The 21,196-nt window shown below is 40.0% G+C and overlaps 2 protein-coding genes across 6 annotated transcripts in view; both read right to left on the bottom strand.

Moving 5' to 3' along the window:
• Positions 1 to 8,033: 8,033 nt before the first annotated feature.
• On the bottom strand, positions 8,034 to 9,249 carry LOC122565994 (integumentary mucin C.1-like; the record flags this gene model as incomplete). Its single annotated transcript, XM_043722639.1, has 1 exon — positions 8,034 to 9,249. A coding segment is annotated over one exon (1,083 nt), but the record flags the coding sequence as incomplete, so codon positions are not given.
• A 53-nt stretch (positions 9,250 to 9,302) lies between these two features.
• Positions 9,303 to 21,196, bottom strand: part of LOC122578027 (homeobox protein extradenticle) — a 41,381-nt gene continuing 29,487 nt past the window's right edge. The window contains exons 5-8 of one of the 5 annotated variants that reach the window (XM_043749876.1): positions 21,012 to 21,147; positions 20,696 to 20,792; positions 18,996 to 19,183; positions 9,303 to 12,964 (exon numbers count right to left, since the gene is read on the bottom strand). In XM_043749876.1, the coding sequence (XP_043605811.1) occupies positions 12,830 to 12,964; positions 18,996 to 19,183; positions 20,696 to 20,792; positions 21,012 to 21,147 (556 nt within the window). In that variant the 3' untranslated portion in view covers positions 9,303 to 12,829. Of the gene's footprint in view, positions 15,404 to 18,995; positions 19,184 to 20,695; positions 20,793 to 21,011; positions 21,148 to 21,196 lie in introns of all 5 variants that reach the window. The other 4 variants (XM_043749880.1, XM_043749879.1, XM_043749878.1 and 1 more) reach the window with 4 other exon arrangements.

Consider the following 21,196-nt stretch of genomic DNA (forward strand, 5'->3'; position numbering starts at 1 on the left):
CATGGTTCACGGATACGAAAGTGTTAGAAAACGTATCCCAATACGTGCGAGTGAAGTAAAATGGAATATTATTAAAACTGTTTTTCTGTGATAAATCCAAAGAATCTAGCCAGATCGACGATGGCGTTGCGTCGATAAACAATTTTCTAGCCCCAAAATGCGTTTGTACCAATGTGGAGTAAGAAAGCGCGAGGAAGTGTAACGAACGAAAGGTAGAGTATCTGAGCGAATGAATGGAAGATTGCGAAAGGGAGGGAATGGCGTGTGAGGGGATGAAAAAAGTGCTAAAGAGATCGACTGCCGAGGGTTGAATAGAGGGGGAGAGAGAGAGAGAGAGCGAAAGAGATGAAGAGAGAGAGAGAGAGAGAGAGAAAGAGAAGACGAAAAATAAGATCAACTTTCGCGTGCGCGTGCGCGTGAGCGATACAAGTCGAAATCTTCAAACTTACAAAACTCTTTAGCATCGTAAAGGCAAAGCATATGACCAAGCTCTTAACGATGACTTAGCGTAAACGACAAACAAGTAAATATAAATATAAATAAAATATGAATATAAGTATAAATTGAGATATAAATATATACTACACAAACGCGCGCGCACACATACGTATGTACGTCTGTGTGTGTGTGTGTGTGTATGTGGGCGGGGGGCGAGGTTAGTTCTAATTCAAGAATGTGCGTATAAATATACATAATAAGTATAAATATATACATACATACATATAAATAACTACGATGCAAGCTAGGTTAATGAACGGTTAATAACGATAATAACATAGTAATAACGATAACGTTGATAATATTGATCACGATGCTTGAGAACGATACTTGTAACGATAAGTGACACACGATTCGAACAACTTTCTCGATCCCTGTCTCGCAGTGTACGAAGCAGTGTACGAAGCAGTGTACGAAGCAGTGTACGAAGTAGTGTACGAAGCAGTGTACGAAGCAGTGTACAAGAACAGCAGAACGCTGCTAGATGAGATAATAAGTGGTCGGTAATGAAACGAGAATAGTAGGCGCGAACAACGATGCTGATTAGCGTAGTGGAATGGAAGCAGAGATATTTGTGAGGAGAGGAAAGACGACGGAACGTCTTGAAAACGGGGATCTCGAAAATGGCATTTGAACGTTTTACGGAAGAACGATGGAATAGTTAGATGGGGTCGATACTGCTAACAAGTCCAAGTAGACGTTAAAATCGGTCGAATTATCAATTTTTCCAATTTATTGTATCTTTCTATTTGCATTTCGTGAAATTCAGCTACGCGTGGTTCAGTTTTACGAAACGGGAGTACACGAGGGTGTTAACGAGCGTTACAAGTTGGGATTAATCGTAAAACGTTTGCTGTTCGCCAGCTATCTAGTCGTCAAGGTTAAACATCTATTCGTACTATAAACGCACGAATCTCTGTCGTCGATCCAAAGATCGAGTTCGATTCGTGGCATGGATTAGCACGAGCTTGTTCCGTCGATCGTTGAAAGCGGTGCTCGAGAATCGTGATTATCCGATAACGACGGGTACGGTTATTATTCGACGAGGCGCGTGTAAAATGGTCCGATCGTTATTGGATGAGCATGAACAGAGGAAAAGAGGGGAAGTGCAAGGAAGAAAAGTAGAGGGAAGCGGGAAAGCGAGTGCGAGTAAAAGAGAAGAAACGACGAATGCTAACGAACAAAGGAGATAGAAGGAGATAGAAGGAGATAGAAGGAGATAGGAGGAGATAGGAGGAGACAGTAGGAGAAAGGAGGAGATAGAAGGAGATAGAGACGGACACTGGCGAAAAGGGAAAGGCTAAAGACAGCCGTTGAATGGGCGAACGGGTATCAGGATGAGACACGCGAACGCGTTGCACGTTACAGAATATACGAGAGGCCCGTGATCTCGTTCGGGCTCAATTTGTAATAAACGTGAGACGTAAAGACGCTTCTCGGCTCGTTCGTAGAAACCGCGTTAGCGATTAAAGAAACTAGACAGAGTAACGTGAATTCGCGATCGGATTGTGTATTTGCATCGGCTTCCAGGCAGCAGACACTTGGAAGCATCATTTATTTGGTCGATCGTGAAAACCAGAGGATCTATATATGATTTCATTATTTGTGTTTATTTCTAATAACGCTAAGCGAACAAAGGACATAATAATCGACGATGATAGGAGGGCGTCGAACGAGATAACACGTAAATATTACGATTAAGAGTTTTTCTACTTATCTATGCATATTATGCATGTGTGTGTGGGTGTGTGTTGTATATATATATACATATGTATGTATATATACACATATGTTGTGCCGTGCATTTGCATATACATACATATACATATACATATAAACAATATACATGTATAAATATGTACACGTAAAAGATATAAAACGCGTATATGCATTTTACATATATATATTTATACATAAGTACATGGATACGTATATATATATATATATATACTAAGCGAGTACGAACGAATAATGAAAGCGTATATCGATACTAAATGCCCCGTTGATAATAAATAATCACGAGAAAGATATAAAAGATATAAAAGAAATAAAAGTTCGTCACTAGACCTCTCGGCTGTTGGACGAGCCGACGAGCTCCGTAGACTTTCATACTTTTGCAAATAATCGAAATCTCGTCGATACACTATTACACACCGATCTCTCTATGTATAAAATAGACGTATAAATATATTTGAACGGTTTAAGAAGAGAACATTGATGTCGATCCGAGTCTGAATCTTCGTCTGATCAGGCGCCTTTTGCAGCCCACACGGTTCGAACGAATCGAGCGACCATTTAACGCGACGGATGTACGTGCATGTCGATATATTTGTTCGGGTTTTTGACCAGTCAACGCATTTTCCAGCATCGGTTTCGCGCTGCGAATCTAATCAGCGTGGCGCGGACCAACGAGTCCGCTCCGTCAAGTCGAGCGATCGACCCTTCCGATTTTTGACTCTTTGAGAAGCACAGGGATTGTTTCGCCAACGCCATACTCACGTAGCATATAGTAGGAAAGAAAATGACAAAAAAGAAAGCTGGTCGTTTCTCGATTTAAACCTCGTTTCTTCGCTGTAGAATCGCTGCTAAGCATCTCGACACTCCGATTTCCTCTCAAAGGGTTAAACGATCGCGCGACCGTCGCAGTATCGCGTTTGTTCGTCGACGTTATTTCGCTGAAACTTTGTATCCAGATGTCGCTCGACTAGACGGTTTCGCGTCACGAGAATACTAAAACACATACTATGTACAGAAAAGAGCGTAAATGTATTTTCGAGAGAGAGAGAGAGAGAGAGAGAGAGAGAGAGAGAGAGAGAGAGCGAAAAAGCTTTGCGTAGCTCGTGTCAAGACAAAGGCTGGTATCCTTTCGGAATATCGAGGAGGAGGGTGAACGGTAGTAAAAGAAAGAGCGATAGGAAATGGAAAAAATCGCGATAAATCATTAAATAGTAACAAGAGTTGCCTTAATATTACACGTTCACAAAACTAGGATACGCGAACGAACAAAAAAGAAAAAACAAAAAAAAAAACAAAAAAACAAAACAGAGGAGCGGAGATTATAACAGAAGAAATTCGAACAGTCGTATCTTCTGGTCGAACGTCACGACGAACACGCGACGGATACACGGCCGGTCACGAGTGGCGTTTCCTTTCTTTCGACGACATCCGTATTCCATCGATGATTTTCTCTCAATTTTCGTCGATTTAACGTTAGCGTAGCGTATTACAACCTGTTCGTCAATCGACTGTAATTTTCTTGCGAATTGACGTTGATCCGTGTACGAAGCAACCGTTTCCGTGTAAACGTTTGGAAACGCGATCGCGACCGGTTCCAATATCGCTTGTATGTAAAGAAAACTTATTGTACGCTGTTGTTCGCGAACGATGTACTTCACGGTAAACATCGAATTACGAAAATCGAAATACTATTTATTCCTCTTGCACGTTCGTTCGATCCACGCTTGTCCATCCATCGTTCGTCCGTTCTACGTCGCGAACCTTCATCCTTTATACTTCGCGTCAACGTCGCTGGCGAACAATAGCGTATCGACTCGGTGTTGAACGCACGTAAGAAATCAAAAAGGATGTGACAGTGAAAGCGAGAGAGAGAGAGAGAGAGAGAGAGAACGAGAGAAAGAGAGAGAGAGAGAGAGAGCAACATGGGAGGAAACTCGAACAAGAGAAAGAAGGAAGAACGAATCGAGAAGAAATTGATACGGAAAGAGCGAAGCGAACAATGGCTGGCTGTGTATAATGCGGCGTGCAATGAATCTCGAATGCGTCTATGAAAAAAATGAGTGCATGAGAGTCGAGAGCGTACCTAGCGACGAAAACCTGGCAATGAATGACAGGCTGCGTGACAGCCGGTGCCTGCTCCAACAAACGACAGACGAACGAACGAACGAACGAACGAAAGTGCGTGCGTGTGTGCCTGCGTGCAAGTGAAAGAGCAAGAATATACGCGAGATCAGAAAAATCTAGCGAGCTCGAGCGACAGAGTACGAAATCTGTAAACGTTTAATAGTCGCGTGTACCATTGTTATAAAAAAACAGACGTTATGTAAAAGAGGAGAGAGAATAAGTAAAAAAAAAAGAAAAAAAAAAGAAAACCATTGAAAACTTTAACTTTGACTAAACTAACTTTAAAAGGGTACATAGCGATATAACGCAGTATTGTTGCTGCCAGTTGTGTGAATGGCGGACGATTGGCGGATGATTCTGCGCGAAATTATTACCGACGATCGATAAAAAATACCTTCATATATGATAATATAAAAAGAAATATATATATATATATATATATATATAAATACATGCATATATATGTATATGTATATGTATATATATATATGTATATATGTATAGTTTAATCTACCTCGATGTACTACATTCGTGTTGACGCACGTGCGAGCGCGCGCGAGCATCGAAATTCAATTCTTTCTTCGATATTCTTACAATCTCGCGGGTATATCTCGTTCGCGCAATATCCTGCCAATCTCTGCGTTATTGTAAACTTACTGTATATTACTTATACATATATACATATACACATATGCGTGTGTGTGTGCGTGTGTGTGTGTGTATATACACACACATAGATGTATGCATATGTGAAAATGCAAAGGAACGCTTGTTTTTCTCAGAGAATGCAGTCGAGTGCAGATTATACCTTTATACGTATTTCATTGTTCGCGCGCACCGTTCGCGTCGCGTCGAGAACACGGGCGACGATTGGCCAAAACGAAGAAGCCGTATCACCAATGTTTGTCGATCGGAAGCGAGTTCTTTTTGTCACGATCGAAACGACCCATTTTTATCGATGAAAAAGATCGAGCTGACACGTATTTCTTAAGAAGCGCATTCACGACAACGTTCTCACCGTTCACGACTGACGGACAATTTATTCGCGTAGTTTAAAAGAAACACGCATCAGTTTCGCGTGTTCGTTGTGACGCGAACATCACGTTTGTATCATTTCTCTTCTTTAAACGAAAAATAAGTATTCTATATGTGTGTGAACGTATCTGCCAGTGAGGAACTCTCGTATGTTAGAAAGAAACAAGGAAGAAAAATGAGGAAACAAAAGAGAAAACTAACGAAAGGATAAATTCGATTATTCTTTGAAATTGCGAAAACGGCCGGTTCGGTGTCGAGCATGAATGTGTGAGTGAAAGTGCAAAGAAAGAAAGCGAGCGCAAGAGGAAGAATGAAAACGAAGACGTAAGCATGCATTATTACTTATGTATTATGCAGTAAACGAAGAAAAAGATACCTACCTTATACATATATATATATATATATATATATATATGTATACAAATATATATATATATATACAAATATTATATATATATATATATATATACATAGCTAGTTCAATTTGCAAATTAGTGTGTATCGTCGCTTCGAAATGCCCAATCATTACTCGCCAGAATCCAAACAACCCAACAACCAATTTCAAGTTCATTCTTTTTTTAAGGAAAAAACCAATAAAATAATGTGTTAAAATATTTCAAGATACTCGTGTTTTTCACTTAAGCTTAAGACATTACGAACGCTAATTAAAATTTTCAAAGTTTTTCCACTTTTAACAGATACGTGATCTCTGCGTTTCCGATGTCTCGAAGTTAGTGCAGGTATTTCAGAGAGGGCGCATTGAATTGTTTTTCTCGATCATCTTCTTGTATATTATCTCAGGCTCGACAGATGGCAGCACCAAAACGCCTCGTGAAATTCTTTTATACGAAATATAAAGATAAACGCATAGAAACAACAAGATAGCTTCCAAACCCGCAGCTTTCGCTTAGTAAAAATGTTTATTTTTTATGAAAACTAAGTAGTATATACTTGTAACCTTCCAAATATAAATTTTTACTCCATTTGTATTTCATTCAACCCTAATCAATTCCCCCGTTAACAAATATACCTTTCTCTATAAAAGTTGACGCAAATAATACAAAAAAAAGAAAAAAACGAACAAAAAGAAGAAAAAGAAAAGCACGCAGGGAACTCGCGATAATTGAAAGCGTTAAGGAACTAAAAGAATATATAAAAGGTAATACTTTATACGAATAACGTGAAACAGTTGTACAAATCGAACCGATATTACTTTTGAGCGTTTTATTATGTTTACCATGATTTTAATCGATACAATGATTTCTGTGGTATACTGTTGTACATATCGAGACGTGATTTCAACTTACTTTCCGTTTTTGGAACTTTTAAAAATATTTATTTATTTTCTGAATATATTTAAACAAGCTGGCGAGAAAAGAAAAAGGAGGAATATCAGTTTCGAAAAAAGCGCGACGTTTAAAATTTTCATATTACGAAATTTTAGTAGCTTTATAAAATTGAAGATTCGCTATTGAAATAATCGAGATTTCTTCCCCTTTTATTAATAGAAAACGATTCTCTTGGAAAGTGCTTCGAAAGGAAAGTAAGTTGAAATTTCATCCGACAACGAGAAACATAAATGCAGTAGTAATAACCAGCGTCGGCGTGCGATTCGGTAAATTTTACAGATGACCTTTTCTTTCTCTGGTTATCTTGAACGAAAGTTAGACGATTGAAGGAAAGGATCGAGCGGAGGGGGAGTGGGGAATATGAATATATAGTATCTTATATCGTGTATCCATAAATGTTAAACGTTATTTCTTATCCTTTTTTTTTTTTTTTTTTTTTTTTTTTTTTTTTTTTTTTTTTTTTTTTTTTTTTTTTTTTTTTTTTTTTTTTTTTTTTTTTTTGTTTGGTTTGTTTACTTCGTCTTATCGATCTCGTATTCGTGACTCGTTTTCATTTCGTTTTATTAAATGTTAGGTAGAGCTTATAAGGAACGCTTGAAGCCGGTCTCGCGGCGAACTTCAGGCGCTCTTTTGTCGTATACTAGCTGTGCCAAACGCACTTGTACTGGTCGCATGGTTGGTGAAAAAATTGGCTGAAGATTGATTTTTGAGACGAGGACATGAAATTTCCTTTTCTCTTACAACTGTCTTGTCTGTGAGTTCTTTGAGTAAACAATGTAATATAGTCTAAATTTTAATAAATAAATAAATAAATAAATGGCAAATTGATGAATCGCGTTAGGAGTAGAAAAGGATATAAATTAAAGGGGAATATTTCTCAATGTTCGATCTTCAGTCTATAGTTTCACCAGCGACATATTATTTAACAACAGAATTTAACCACCTAATCTTCTGCAGGATACTCGTAATTCTCATCTTCGCTTCATCTTCGTTTATACAATAAATGGATATCTTTTTTTCTTCTTTCCTACGTGCTAAGTAATAAATCGTCGGGCCGCAATTCATCACGACAATCAATAGTTAATAAATCCATAAAAATTATCTAGCTGTTGATCGACTTTCTTCTGTCTTCAAAAGGTACGTCCAACGCGTTTTGGGCACAATAATAAATTTCAATAATAATAATAAAAATAATCCATGAACCTAATAATAAAATTGCAACGCAATCACCACAATGCGAAGATCACAAATGTCAATAATATTAGTAATAATAATAATAATAATAACGGCGACAGTAATAGTAATAGTAGTGATAGTAGTAGTAATAGTAGAGGCAGCAACAGTCGTAGTAGTAGTAGAAGTAGTAATAGTGGTAGTATTAGAGGTAGTAGCGGTCGTGGTAGCGGTCGTGGTAGCGGTCGTGTTAGCTGTTGATGTAACGGTTGCAGTCGTCGCGGTGATAGATGCAGCACATGCACATGCAGCAATGGCAGCAGCAGTGACAAGTGGATGCCATAACCAAGCGGGCAAGACTAGGATCAAATTTGATAGTGATACTAGTAGTACTGGTAGTAAAAGTAACACGAGAAGAAGAAAGCTTAGTAACAGTCATAGTAGTAGTATTAATACCATTAGCGGCAGTTCTAACAATAGTTGTAGTAGTAATAATACCATCAGCAGTATTCGTAACAGTAACAACAGAAGTAACAGAAGGATAAGACGTAATAGCAGTACTAGTAGTATGAGCATGAGGAATAGTCGTACGAGTGTCAGTAGAATGACAATTAGGAACTCTCGTAATAGTAATAGGAGAAGTATTCTTAATAATAGTAGTATTAGCATCATAAGCAGGGATATTGCTAGTAGTAATAGTAACATCAAAAACAGTCGTAGTAGTAACAATAGCAGGAAGATAGATCCTAGTAGTAGTATTAGCATTAGGATCAAACGCAGTAGTACTAGTAGTAGTAGAAGTATCAATAGTAGCAACAGGAACACTTGCAGTTTTAGTAACCCTAGTACTCGTAATAGTAGTAGTACTAACATCAGCGTTCGGACCAATAACAGTAGTTATAAGTGTGATACTAGTAATAATAATAGTAGGAATAACCTTGACAGTACTAATAACGGTTTGAGTAATAGTACTACCATCAGAATCAGTCACAGTAGAAGTAGAAGCTCTGGTGGTAGTAGCAGCAGCAGGATTCATGGTGGTAGTAGTAGCAGCAGGATCCATGGTGGTAGTAGTAGTAGTAGTGGCTGCAGGATCAGCAGTAGTAGTAGTAGTAGTAGTAGTAGTAGTAGTAGTAGTAGTGGTGGTAGTAGTCGTAGTAGTAGTAGTGGTGGTAATAGTCGTAGTAGTCGTAGTAGTAGTCGTAGTAGTAGTAGTGGCAATAGTCGTAGTAGTAGTAGTAGTAGTAGTAGTAGTAGTAGTAGTAGTAGTAGTAGTAGTAGTAGTAGTAGTAGTAGTAGCAAAAGCAGCAAGTGTTAGTAGTAGTGGTGGTGATTAATAATAATAATAATAATAATAATAATAATAATAATAAACAACAGCGACCATGATAATAATAAAATAAATCTCGTTTTACTAATTAGCATCGTCGTTACAATGATGTACTTAGCTATTACATTTTTGCCTATGGACTATTCTCTTTTATATACCTCTATATGTATAGCTACAATATATAATATTTTCATGTTGAAAAATCGTATACATTAGTGTTGTGTCGCGGGACCATTGCTTCGTTTCTATTCTGTTTCCCGAACGTACTTTTTTATCTGCTGGCTCATCACGTTTCTATATGTTCATTCCTTTTTCCGTTCACTGTCTTTTCATTTCGACCATCTTCACTCGATGAGTCTCGCTGAGAGGGAGAAAGGTGGCGTCGATGCATAGAAGCGTTCACGCTTGATCTTCGCAAAACAGCATGGAACAAAAAGAGGAAACGATGGAGTGGAAGAAAAAGAGGAGGAAGAAGCAGTTGTCATACAAGTCGAAGAAGTGAGAAGGGTAAAGGACAATAAACCGACTAGGAACGGGTATGTGCCGCCGTTTCTGGCCGCTTCTTTCTTTCCCAAGCACAAACAACCAACCCTTTTGCTTAATCCTATGACGTATATTGCGAATGTTAGGTGAACTTGTCGTATCGCGGTGGTGTGTTGTTCGTTAGCATTCGATCGTAAACCAAAGCTCGACAACGTATCGTTCGTTCGTCGAATTCTGGTGCGACTTTCTTTTTGCGCGTCGCTTAGGAACGTGAACGCTTCTCGCTTAGAGAATCTGTATTACATAACATTAATAGCTTAATATCGATTTTTAGTTCGTATTACTCGCCGTGTTAACGACGAGCCTCGGATCACAGATAGTGAGGTGATCGGATTGCGCGAGCATTTTCACGATACATCTTATACATATGCGTTTCTACATCTTAATTTCATTCTCGTAATTGTCTGTTTCGCGCATCTTCTTGCGATTCCTCTAAGTATTTCAAGGCGACAGCTCCTGAAAGCAAACAGTACCGGCCGTGTACGCGAGCGTGATCACACAGTCGCGTGAAAAAGCACTATTAACAATTCCTCGCGATTCGTTTTTCTAATCACTAAGTTGACTCGAGTGTCAAGAAATATCCGATCGTGTCCACTTTTTGAAAGAATCGAAGAAATAAAGCGACGAAGATGATTTGTAACGTTATTGCACTAACTATAATTTATCCGAAATATCTTTTTCCGGCGACTATTCAGATTCATGCACGTATACGGTCGAAGGAAAACTTGGTCGGAACGCAATCTTTACGTTTCTATCCAGTTCATCGTAGGAATTTACCATCGTAATGATGACATACGGAGTTATACAGATACGAAAGTATAGAATATATATTTTTATACACATGTATACGTATACACAATACACATGTACCTACGTACGTACGACCAACTAAGGATAGACAGGCGCAATCGTATATTTTAAATGTCGAATCCAGTTGAATCGCGTTTTCTCGCGCCGTTTTCAAAACCTATATTTCCGTTCGACCGGATGAAGCGCAGTAGTACCAATAAAAATCCGACTTCGATTCGTTTCTCTACGCTCCGACGGATTCACCGATTAGCCGATTAGCAACCATGTAAACGGTGACGTTTTACTTCGCTAGAAAATATACTTTGATTTGCAAAAAGTTGCGTAATCGAAGCCGAATGAACAAAGTTTGGTCGAGAAGGGTGGCCGAAAGTTTGGCGCTTCGCGACTACCAATCAAATGGCGCAGTTCGAATTCTGGATTCGACACCTGTGTCTCTGTACGTGTGTCGGCTGTTGAAATCAACGAAACAGAACAAAAGAGATAAAGGAAACAAATTTTAATAAGATCTCGTGCTGAATCGTTGTTTTACAGAGAGAAAAAAAAAAAAAAAAAAGAAAAAAAGAAATGTAGAAAACGGATCGAGTTTTTCGGCTCGCTCCTAGGTACAATCATGCACACAATTTTTCAATGTAACAAAGTTTACGATACTAAGCTTTGTACAGCGAGGACACCGACAAATCGTCTTCTTATATACCTGTGAAACACATGCGCGTACTCAAATTTCAGTAAATAAATAAAATAGTGCTGGAAAATTATTACAATTATCGTGATCTGTTTCTTGGGATAGAAACAGCAAATGGTGTCCTCGCATTCGAACGAAATTGAACAAATCAGCACGCAAACATCGTCAACGTATCGCTATAAAAGTATAATTCGAAGCTAAACTTAAGACTCGGAACTTAAACCATAATCGAACTTAAGAAACATTCGCTAGCATTACAGGATACTCGGGATACTGCTGGGATTAGATTTAAAAGGATGAATTGCATAAAAAATCTAGCTGGAAGCTGCTTCACAGACAGATGACAAATTTCTATAAAAAATGTCTGTCCCGTCAAGAAATGAAGGAAAAAAAGAAAAAGATATATCTTTATATACGTCCAAAATATTATTCCCTTAAAACCTTACCCAGCAAAAAATTACGCTACGTATTATAATGGGGGTAAAAATGATTACAAAGGCAGAGTTAAATATTTAAAATCAAATCGTCCGATCGATCGTAGGGTATCGGGATAGGGACTATATCATAAGAATAAAAATATCTGTACAAGCTACGTCCATCTGCGTATGCGTGTATACAGCATACGTAAAAAATAAAACAATTGATTGATTGTATACGCTCTCTCCCTCTCTCTCCTTAGCTAGGCGCCTGTACGATACCGTATTGTCTTAATAGAAGCGAACCTACGTTTCTTAAGAGCACATTGCCCTACGGATTCTTATCGTTCGCCGTCCTTTCCACTCTCTCATACTCTCGCACTCTTTCTCGTTCTCGCTCTCTCTCTCTCTCTCTCTCTCTCTCTCGCTCTCTCTCGCTCTCTTTCTTTCTACCCGCCTTTTCTTTTTTAATTCCTCTTACACGTTTCGCTCTTTAAATCCTCTGTAAATAGGTGACGTGGATGCCCGTGCACAGTCACTCGATAAGGCAAGATTAAGGTATCAAGATCGAAGGGCAGAAGCAAAGAAGTTGCGAACGCGCGTATGAAATTGTTCCTGTTCGATGCGCGAATCATCGAATAACTAACATTCTCCCATGGTCGTATTTATCTCGAGAAATTGCTAAAAGTGTACTACGGATTGATTCGCGATAGACTAATTAATATCGTCGTATCCTTCGGTGCGTTTGACCTTCTCTCTTGACGGAAAAAGAGAAAAATGTTTCAAAACCGGAAACTAATGTTATTATTAATCGTAGGAACACCAACGAACATTATTTCCTTGTGTGTGGCTCGGAGGTGCGCGTTATCGCAAATGTGTATACGTATGATGGTGTATGTGGCTGTGTGCCGACGAGAGCGTGTGCGTGTCGGTAGTGGGTGACGACGTGGTTCCTGGTTGTCCGGTAGCGGTACGTCTGCTCTTTTTTTTTTCCCCTCTTTCTCTGACATACACTCTACTCTATGCTTTTTTCTCTTTTTTCTCTCTCTCAATTTTGTTGCTGCGTTTTTTTGCATGTATTTTGTTTTATTAGTTTCGTTACCATGCTAGGTCGCTCATCCCAAAAGTAATTTTAGACGCGCGGTCGTTTTTCATTTTCTCGGTCGGAATCAGAGTCCGCTGAATCGTGGAGTGGCGGAAATTCCGGTACCGCCTCGCGTTGTTGCATCCATCCAGCTGCCCCCGGCCCTCCGGCCAGTGTCTTTCCCTGCGTCATTTTTTTTCGATTTTTTTTTTTTCAATTGATTTTTAGCTCTCTGTCTTTATCCCCTGCAGGTGGCGACAAAATTGCGTGTCATTGGTCACTAAGCATCGCCTTCGTTTCACAACTTTACGCATTTTTTTGTCAGCACAGAGAGACGTTTCTCGAATAACCATGATATACAAATTATATGGAATTTTACGAAAGCGCGGGCTATTTGAATTGGCTGCTCGTATCAGGATATCGATTTATCTTCTTGCTTCGCAACGTCTTTCTTTTTTCCTTTTCTTTCTTTTCTTTTTTTTTTTTATTTTTTAAACAACTGTCTTTTCTCTTTGCTTTCCTTTTCTATCTGTTTATTTATTTATTTATTTATTTATTTATTTATTTTCATAAAAAGAATACGTTCGACTCCCGTTACGAGCACGAAAGGATTTGCTACATAACACGAAAGATTCTAATGATCGAGATGATGATTGCGAACAAAGGAACAAACAGCAAAACTAGGAAATCCTTTCACTCTAATTTGCCAATGCAACAAACCGGCGCCTATTCTACTATCTACGCGAAAAATGTATAACTCTGCAAATGAACTAAATATGAAATCTTTGACATCCGCCCTCTTTCACGCTCTCTCATCTCCTTTCGCCTTTTATCTATTCACCCAGAAAACCCCAGCCAATCGTCCCGCAAAAACAAAAAAAAAAAAAAAAAGAAGAAAAAACAACAACAAAAAAATAATAATAGAATATGTAGAAGTAATGATAAACGCACACACGTACTACTGTGTAAGACCAGTATAAACGTATAAACTGTAATTCTACATGCAGCCATGCATGCCACGAAGATGTCTCTCGACGAATTATCCATCCTTAAAGAATTCTCTGATCTGCGTAATTCTTTGTACATCACTTTGTAAGTCAGCGTATGTGTGTCGTGTATTCTTAAACGTGTACGTGTATATGTAACGAATACATTGCAGTGCGATGCGAAACTCTGTAGAAGATATTCTAATTGTAAGATTAAGTATCGAAAGCCATACGAGAGCGACAAGAAACCGCATGGTGCGTTCTTCGAGGATGTATCTGCACAGCACAGATAGTCTATAAGTAGCTGTAGCACGGACAGAGATCGTACTCGTTCGCCTGATCTCGTGCTATTATGCGCGTGAAAACCAGGCGTGGTTGTGATCGCGTACGAAAAACTGCTAGGGGACGATTCGTTTCGAAAGTAACGTGACAATACGCGTTTACGATATGCTTGCAGTCTACTTCCCCGTATTTCTGGCATATCATAAGCTGCCTAGTTTCAAACATCGATTCGTTAATCCCCTCGGAACCATCGTTATCGGTTAAATACAGCGAACTGTCAGCGAAATAAAAAGTAAAAAGGCGCGACGAAACGTTCGTTCTTTGATCGACCGTGTTCCACCGATACGATTGGCTCGGATTAATTTTTACTACTTGCTGCCACCAATTCGGTAACCTACCTATAAACGAGCTACCTCGTGCTTTTCTCGCTCAAAGAAGGCCTGCTACAGAAGTTTTATTGCACATTCGGCAAAGTCTAAATCTAGAAACGAGCTCGAAGGCGAGAACGTCGCTGTGAAAACGTCTCAGGCAGAACAACGAACGAACAAAGTTCGATAAAAATGCGCCGCTTTAAAAATATCTCATTTTCCAGTTGATTCGTTAATCGTCAGTTCCCGGCTTCGAGCGAGACGACAAAAACGACACGATACGTGAGAAAGGCTCGAAAAATCAAACGCCAAGAATAATATCGACAAAGAAGAAAAAAAAAAAAAAAAAGAAAAAAAAAAGAAGAACGCGTATAAATGTATTTATATAATAATTATGAGTATATTGCACTATCTACGAGTCGATGTCTCGATTCTATGCGAATCAGTTTGTTCGAAATTTCGTCTGTCTCTTTTCGAAACTCGTCGTTTCGACCGTTCAAGGGAAAGAGACCTGTGCTTGTTGCAACGAAGGATGATACATCCTGAACGGCTCGTCGATTTCTAATCTCGAACATCGTTCGCGAATCTCTCTCAGACATACTTCACGCATTCCTCCAATCTCTCGTGAAACGCAAGCGGATTCACGCGTTCGCGTAAAGCCAGCACACGTCCAGCTCGATGACGAATTTACGATCGCAATTGGATTTTTCGTTGGCACGGCGCGTCACTGTGAACACAACAGAAAGCACATAAGGCTGAGATCAGTGGACACGCACCAGCCGTGTGGCTTTTTTTCTTTTTCTTTTAATCTCTCGTTTACTTTAGCCAGGTCGCGCGATTCTCGTATTTTCCTTTCTTTCCGCGATGCTCCTTACTTGCTCTCTCAATTTTTCTTTCTTTCACTCTCTAATTGCGTACTCTTTTTGCGTGAAGTCTGATTCGATGTCTCTCTCACTCTCTGTCGCCTTCTATGAATTTCGTTTCATCTGCATCAAGAGAGAAAGAAAAAAAGATCTAAGTGAATTTAAACGGGACGAATTTGGATTCAGCTTGTGTTCGAGAGCAAACAGCCGACCACCCTAGCAGTCCACCGAACCGTGCATCTTCCTCGGAGCAACGAAATTCACTAGTGAAATCGAATATAGAAACATATTTCTCGAAGTGCTGTAGCAAAATTCCATAAACCGAGCTCTAGTCTAGTCAATCGCGAATTGCGTTCCGCGAAGATGGACGGTTCGTCGACGAAATTCGTGTATCAGCCAAATCGTTAGGTGATGGAGAGTAGAAGAGACCAAGGAACAGACGACTGATCAAACGTAACGATATTATTACAGGTGCAAGACCGTGCGAACTGTGCTTGTAACAATGCGCTTGAAAGCGCGCGGCCGTCGGTGCATTTTTGCCAATCGTTCCCCCTTTCCGGGTCGCCTTACCTTCTCTCGAGATACAAACTCGCGCCATATCTCGCTGAAATGAAATTTCCCTCTTCGCTATCCCACGTAAATATATATATACCGCGGATATATATCGTACGATATGTGATCGCGAAATTACGAACGAATCATCCGATTAATAAATCGAGTTACCACGTATGTTCCGAGTTGCTTTCTATATAGGAAAAATCGCGAAACGAGTCCGAATATCGAGAGAAGTAAGTTGGTATCTACTGAAACTTTAGATCTCTTTCAAGAGTTCTCCGGCACGCTATAGGTGTAGCGTAAATTATATTTAGCAAGACTACGTTTAAAATTCTCCGTTATCAGTAGATATCTTCCCGACAAGCATACGAAAAGCAGGTGCGATTATCCGACAGTCGATATTATTTGAAAAATACAAAGAAAAAAAAAGAAAAAAAAAAAAGAAGACAGAGATGTATGAAGCTCGTGATCTTGAAGATTTGTTCCTTTTTTTTTTTTTTTTGTCGTTGAGCCAAGAAAGTACAATTGGAAATCGTGCGAACACACGTTAGACACTCCGCACCCCAATTTCTTGTTGCAACAAACACAGTTCTTTGCTTCGTTTTGTTAGATTCGGGGTACCAACCAACAGCGATTAAAAATCGGGGTTATAAAAAAGATCAAATGAAACCACAGACAAAAGTGTAGCAACGGGAAAACGGATTATAGGTCGGCCAAACGGGCGTTGTGTTAGACAGATCCGACACGATGTGTAAAAAATAGTCTTGGTGCTTATACATTATACATATATAATCGTGTGCAAGCAATTGCCTTTTTGTTATGTATGCGATTATGGAAACGTTAGTGCCAGTTGCAGCAGCAGGGGCGTTTTTATCATTGCTACGAGATCTTTCTTTTTAGTGCCAATTGCCGGTGAAAGCGCAATTCGAAGCGCGTTTATTCTGTACTCTGAACTCTTTGGGTAGATATAACACACGTAGGGTGGGGGTGGGGGGTGGGGGGTGGGGTGAAGAGAATTCAAAGTTGATTTGGATGGATATTAAGTTGGTGGAGAATTCAAAGCGAGACAGAAGAAGAAGCACGAGTGTTCGATTCGAGAAAATTCTTGGACGTTCACGGTAACGAGAAAGATGTGAAGAATAGGCAAGTTCAGACGTAGCCGAACCAGACGAAGGTAGAAAACGAAACGAGAAGCAGAGGTGATTTGAAAACGCGGCAGCTAGGAGAAAGCATGCATTTTAGTCGCTTCATTTCGAGCGGGTTCTCGCCCCTGGGACTGGAACCATGGCCGAACCGGATGAACCGCGAAATTAATTTTCCTGCGAACTTCTCCGGTTTTCCTGGTCGATTCGAATTTCCGGAAATGCAACGGTAATGAGAAAAATACGAACGGAGAAGATAACGTAAGAGCTGAATAGCTCTCAGTGCGGATCACTTTAAAGACGATACGCGTTAACCAAACGATTCCTTTTGCTTTTTCGATTCTCCCTTTTCCATTTATATATATAAAATATAATAATATAAAATATTATATATATATATAAATCGATAGAGGAGAATGTTTTAAGAGAAGCGTGAATAAACGAGGTATTGCAGGTATTCTGGACATAGGTAATACAGCGGAGAATGAAGATGCACTTTTCATTCGATACAGATTTGAACGTCCGGCATCAGAACGTATTTTGAAGCGAGTCAACGATGACGCGGTGCAACATTTGTAACGAAGTACGCACAGACAAACGGCTGGCGTATCGACAAGGGGGATATTTAATCCAGCAATTGAGAATATCTACAAATTTCCGAGCTAGTCGAGCAACCGGCTCGCGCGTTTGTATATGTGTATGAATTTAATTCAACGTCACTCTTTATCACGTGACACCGTCGAAATTGCATGTCAGAAAGATTTACCGGATTCGAAGAACCGGACGCAAGCTGTACGATACATTTCGTTCCTTTGTTTTGAAACAACACGAATACAAGGGGAAACCATAAGGACAGAAATTGCTAACGGATAGTTACAATTTCAAGCATCGATCCTTTCGTCCTTTGACGCGACTTTATTTTTTTCACCACTGCCCTTCTAAAGGTTGTCGCTGGAAGCCTAATAAAAGGAGAAACAACAAACGAGATTTAAGGAAATCATAACACTGCCGTTCGTTCACGTGTCAGATACAGAGGAACTTTGGATCTCGGAAGATACAGCCCCGTTGCGTTTCATCGGTCGAATAGAGGCAGCTCGTTAGAAGCAGGGCCGCGCACCTACCAAGTCTATTAATATGTGAGGGAGCAGCCCTACCTAAAAAGTGACTTAGCAACTCCAATGCATACTAAGCAACCCTTATGCTACTGGCTGCTGCTGGCTCCGTGTGCACTCCCTGATACTCTTTCTCCTCCGACCTTCCGCTCCTGCCACCACTATCGGCTTCCTCTAAGCCCATCTTTATGGGCCAGCAACAGCATATCCAATCCAGTCCTATATATATATTCTAACAACACGCACCTACTTGCACCTACAGACGCACGCGCGGTTCTTTACAAGCTATCATAACACGGCATTCACGCGCGCTCAACTCCATACAGAGTGTTCGATCGATAATAGAAATCACCAGCCTCTAATTACACTTTTACACTTTTCTTTATGTTTTTCATCTGCTTGAAACTGAATCACCCTGTATATAAGCACGAGCTCAAATTTTCTTTCACCATCACCAATATCATATTCGCTGCATTTCCCTTCCGTCTCCTTGCTCTTTCTTTCGTTCCCTCGTTCTCTTCCCCATCCAAACGTCCTTTCTCACAATATGTGTGAACATGCGGTGAGATGCCCATGCGTTTATGGAAGCACAATGCTACGGCTTGAAAATGGATGGAAATCGAGAGCGGTGTTCCAACGTTGTTACATGCAACGCGATGATTATTCGTTTAAGATCAAACAAAACGAAACGAAACGGAAACGATAAGAAAAGAAAAAATTTTTGGCCGTCTCTTTCCACTCATTCGAGCCACACAGAAGATCCCTCGGCATCAGGGCTAAGCGTTATCAAGACTTATCTAACATGCTCAAAGAATGCAAGAGGAGAGCATTGATGAAAGCAAGGCAATGATCGCTGACTACGAGGCAGAAATGATTTTACTTAGAGAGAAAAGTTCTGACGGTTACCTGGTGCATCGGATCGTAACCCATGGAGCCGTCGTTGTACGGCTGCGAGCCGTAGTCGCTACCGTTTATGCCCATCCCGTATCCGGCCATGTCTTGTGGCCCACCGGGTGGCGCCGGCGACATCATCGGCGTCGGGGTGCCTTGACTGGCACCACCCATACTGTACGGCGACGCTCCTGCAAAAGCTGCTGTAGAAACAATCGCGGTGCATACAAAATTCGAGGGTGCGTCTTTTAAGTTCTTCCGCCTCACTGATTAACATCTTCGTTTATCGCAAAAAGAAAAAAACGTGAGCTCGTTTCTAATTTTGTATCTCGTGTAATCGGTGGCGTCGTCGATGCTCATCTTTCCCTCGAATTTCATTGACTTCTTAATACGACATACACGTAATTCCCAATAGGACTAGTTGTAGACGCCACCGATTAATTCAATCGACATACGTATGATGAAATCGTCTTCGACGATTCCGCATCGAATGAACGAATTATCGGATGAAAGCGAAATTTCAACGAATTTTCGATTATCGAGGCTACATGTAAAGTACCGATACGAATATTTGAACGACAACAGAATAACTTGGAAATTAGCTTGGTTACTTCACAATGTAACAGGAGTAATTTTTCCTTCGAAACGCGAAAACATTTCCGCTATCCGAGACGAAGTACTGGGTTCCGCAATGCTGGCGCCAGTATCGCTGGAATTCCGTTTCTTTAATTACGAGAAGACTGCGGCCCGTTTACCAGGAGCGTGGCTGAGGAAAGACAAATGCATGGAGGGTGTCGAAAGAAACGCGAGAACGCCGGCATCTCATCGCCCTCCTGCACTCGTGTATTCTCCTACGCTCTTCTCATCTTTCGTTCCCTCTTTCTCCGTATAATTGGTAAGTTAAAAATATCTCGCCTCGCCCTCTAAAATAAAGAAACGTCTCGGTTGTTAAGAAAAGTACGCGTAATCGCGACCAGCAAGTTGTGCGAATGCGAAGAATTTCCAGAAGAAACACCCTCGGAATTTTTATTCCAATTTCCTGGAGAATGCGAAAAAGTAAATACGAATGAACCGAGATGACGTGTTGACGTTATTGAAGGAAATCGTGTCGTGTCGTGTCGTGTTTGCGAGAGATACGTTGAGACAGTTGTATAATTTAAGACGGTTACACATCTCCAAGTTGAACGTGTCTTTTTATATAGCGAAAAGAAAAAAAAGAAAAAGGCTACGAACTCCAGTCGATAATTTTGTTTCCTCCTAAAAGATTTATTCGTCAGCCGGAACAACAACGGTGGCAGAGCCAAGTCGAACAACGAGTAACGAGTAACTGAATCTCACGATAATTTACGATAATGAGAAACCGCTATGCTACGTGAACTTTTCCTCTACACCAATATCGAGTTTCATACAAAAATGATCGCGACGATGAAAAGAAGATGATGCGAAGAAGTGTTAGTGGTGTTGAGTGGGAATTTCACTAAATAATAATCCATCCGAGTATGTAAAAGGAGTATTGCTCTCGAGCAGTTGTCGTTTTCTCAGCAACACTCCGCCATTATCAACTGTGGCTATTAAAATGAATCGAATTTTTCAACCGTTTAATTTTCATATTATAATTTGTTGCTCATTTTTATCGATATCCTTAATACGAGCAAGCTATCGAAACGAACTCTTCAAGGAACACCCGTCGCTCATTTGCGAAGGACGGAACTTACCAGCTGCCTTTTTGGCTGCGTACAAGTTCGCCTCCTCCTGTGCTTTACCTATGTTTTTCTTGTAGCGTATCCTCTTGTTGCCAAACCAATTGGAAACCTACAAATACGACAAACAACTGTATCAACGTCGCTGAGCAATCGTATTATTTAAAAAAATACATCAAATAAATCGGTTATCATATTTAGTAAATCTGCGGTCGATGTTGAAAAACGTTCAGCAATTTCCGTTATTTCAAGATAATTATTGACACACATGAATTATCGTTACGCGATAGCAACCAGTCGAAGTTACAAGAAATGTTTTGATTTACTTTACCTGACTCACGGTGATTCCACACTTTCGTGCGAGCTCTTCTTTCGCTTCTTCGCTCGGATACGGATTACTGAGGTGCGAATAAAAGTATTCGTTTAGAATTTCTGACGCTTGTTTGCTGAAATTCCGTCTCTTGCGCCTGTAACGTAACAATTCGTTTTCTTTTCACAACGGATAACACTCGTCTT

The sequence above is a fragment of the Bombus pyrosoma genome, linkage group LG3 (genome assembly GCF_014825855.1).
Source record: "Bombus pyrosoma isolate SC7728 linkage group LG3, ASM1482585v1, whole genome shotgun sequence".
In the NCBI taxonomy this organism is placed as follows: Eukaryota; Metazoa; Arthropoda; class Insecta; order Hymenoptera; family Apidae; genus Bombus; species Bombus pyrosoma.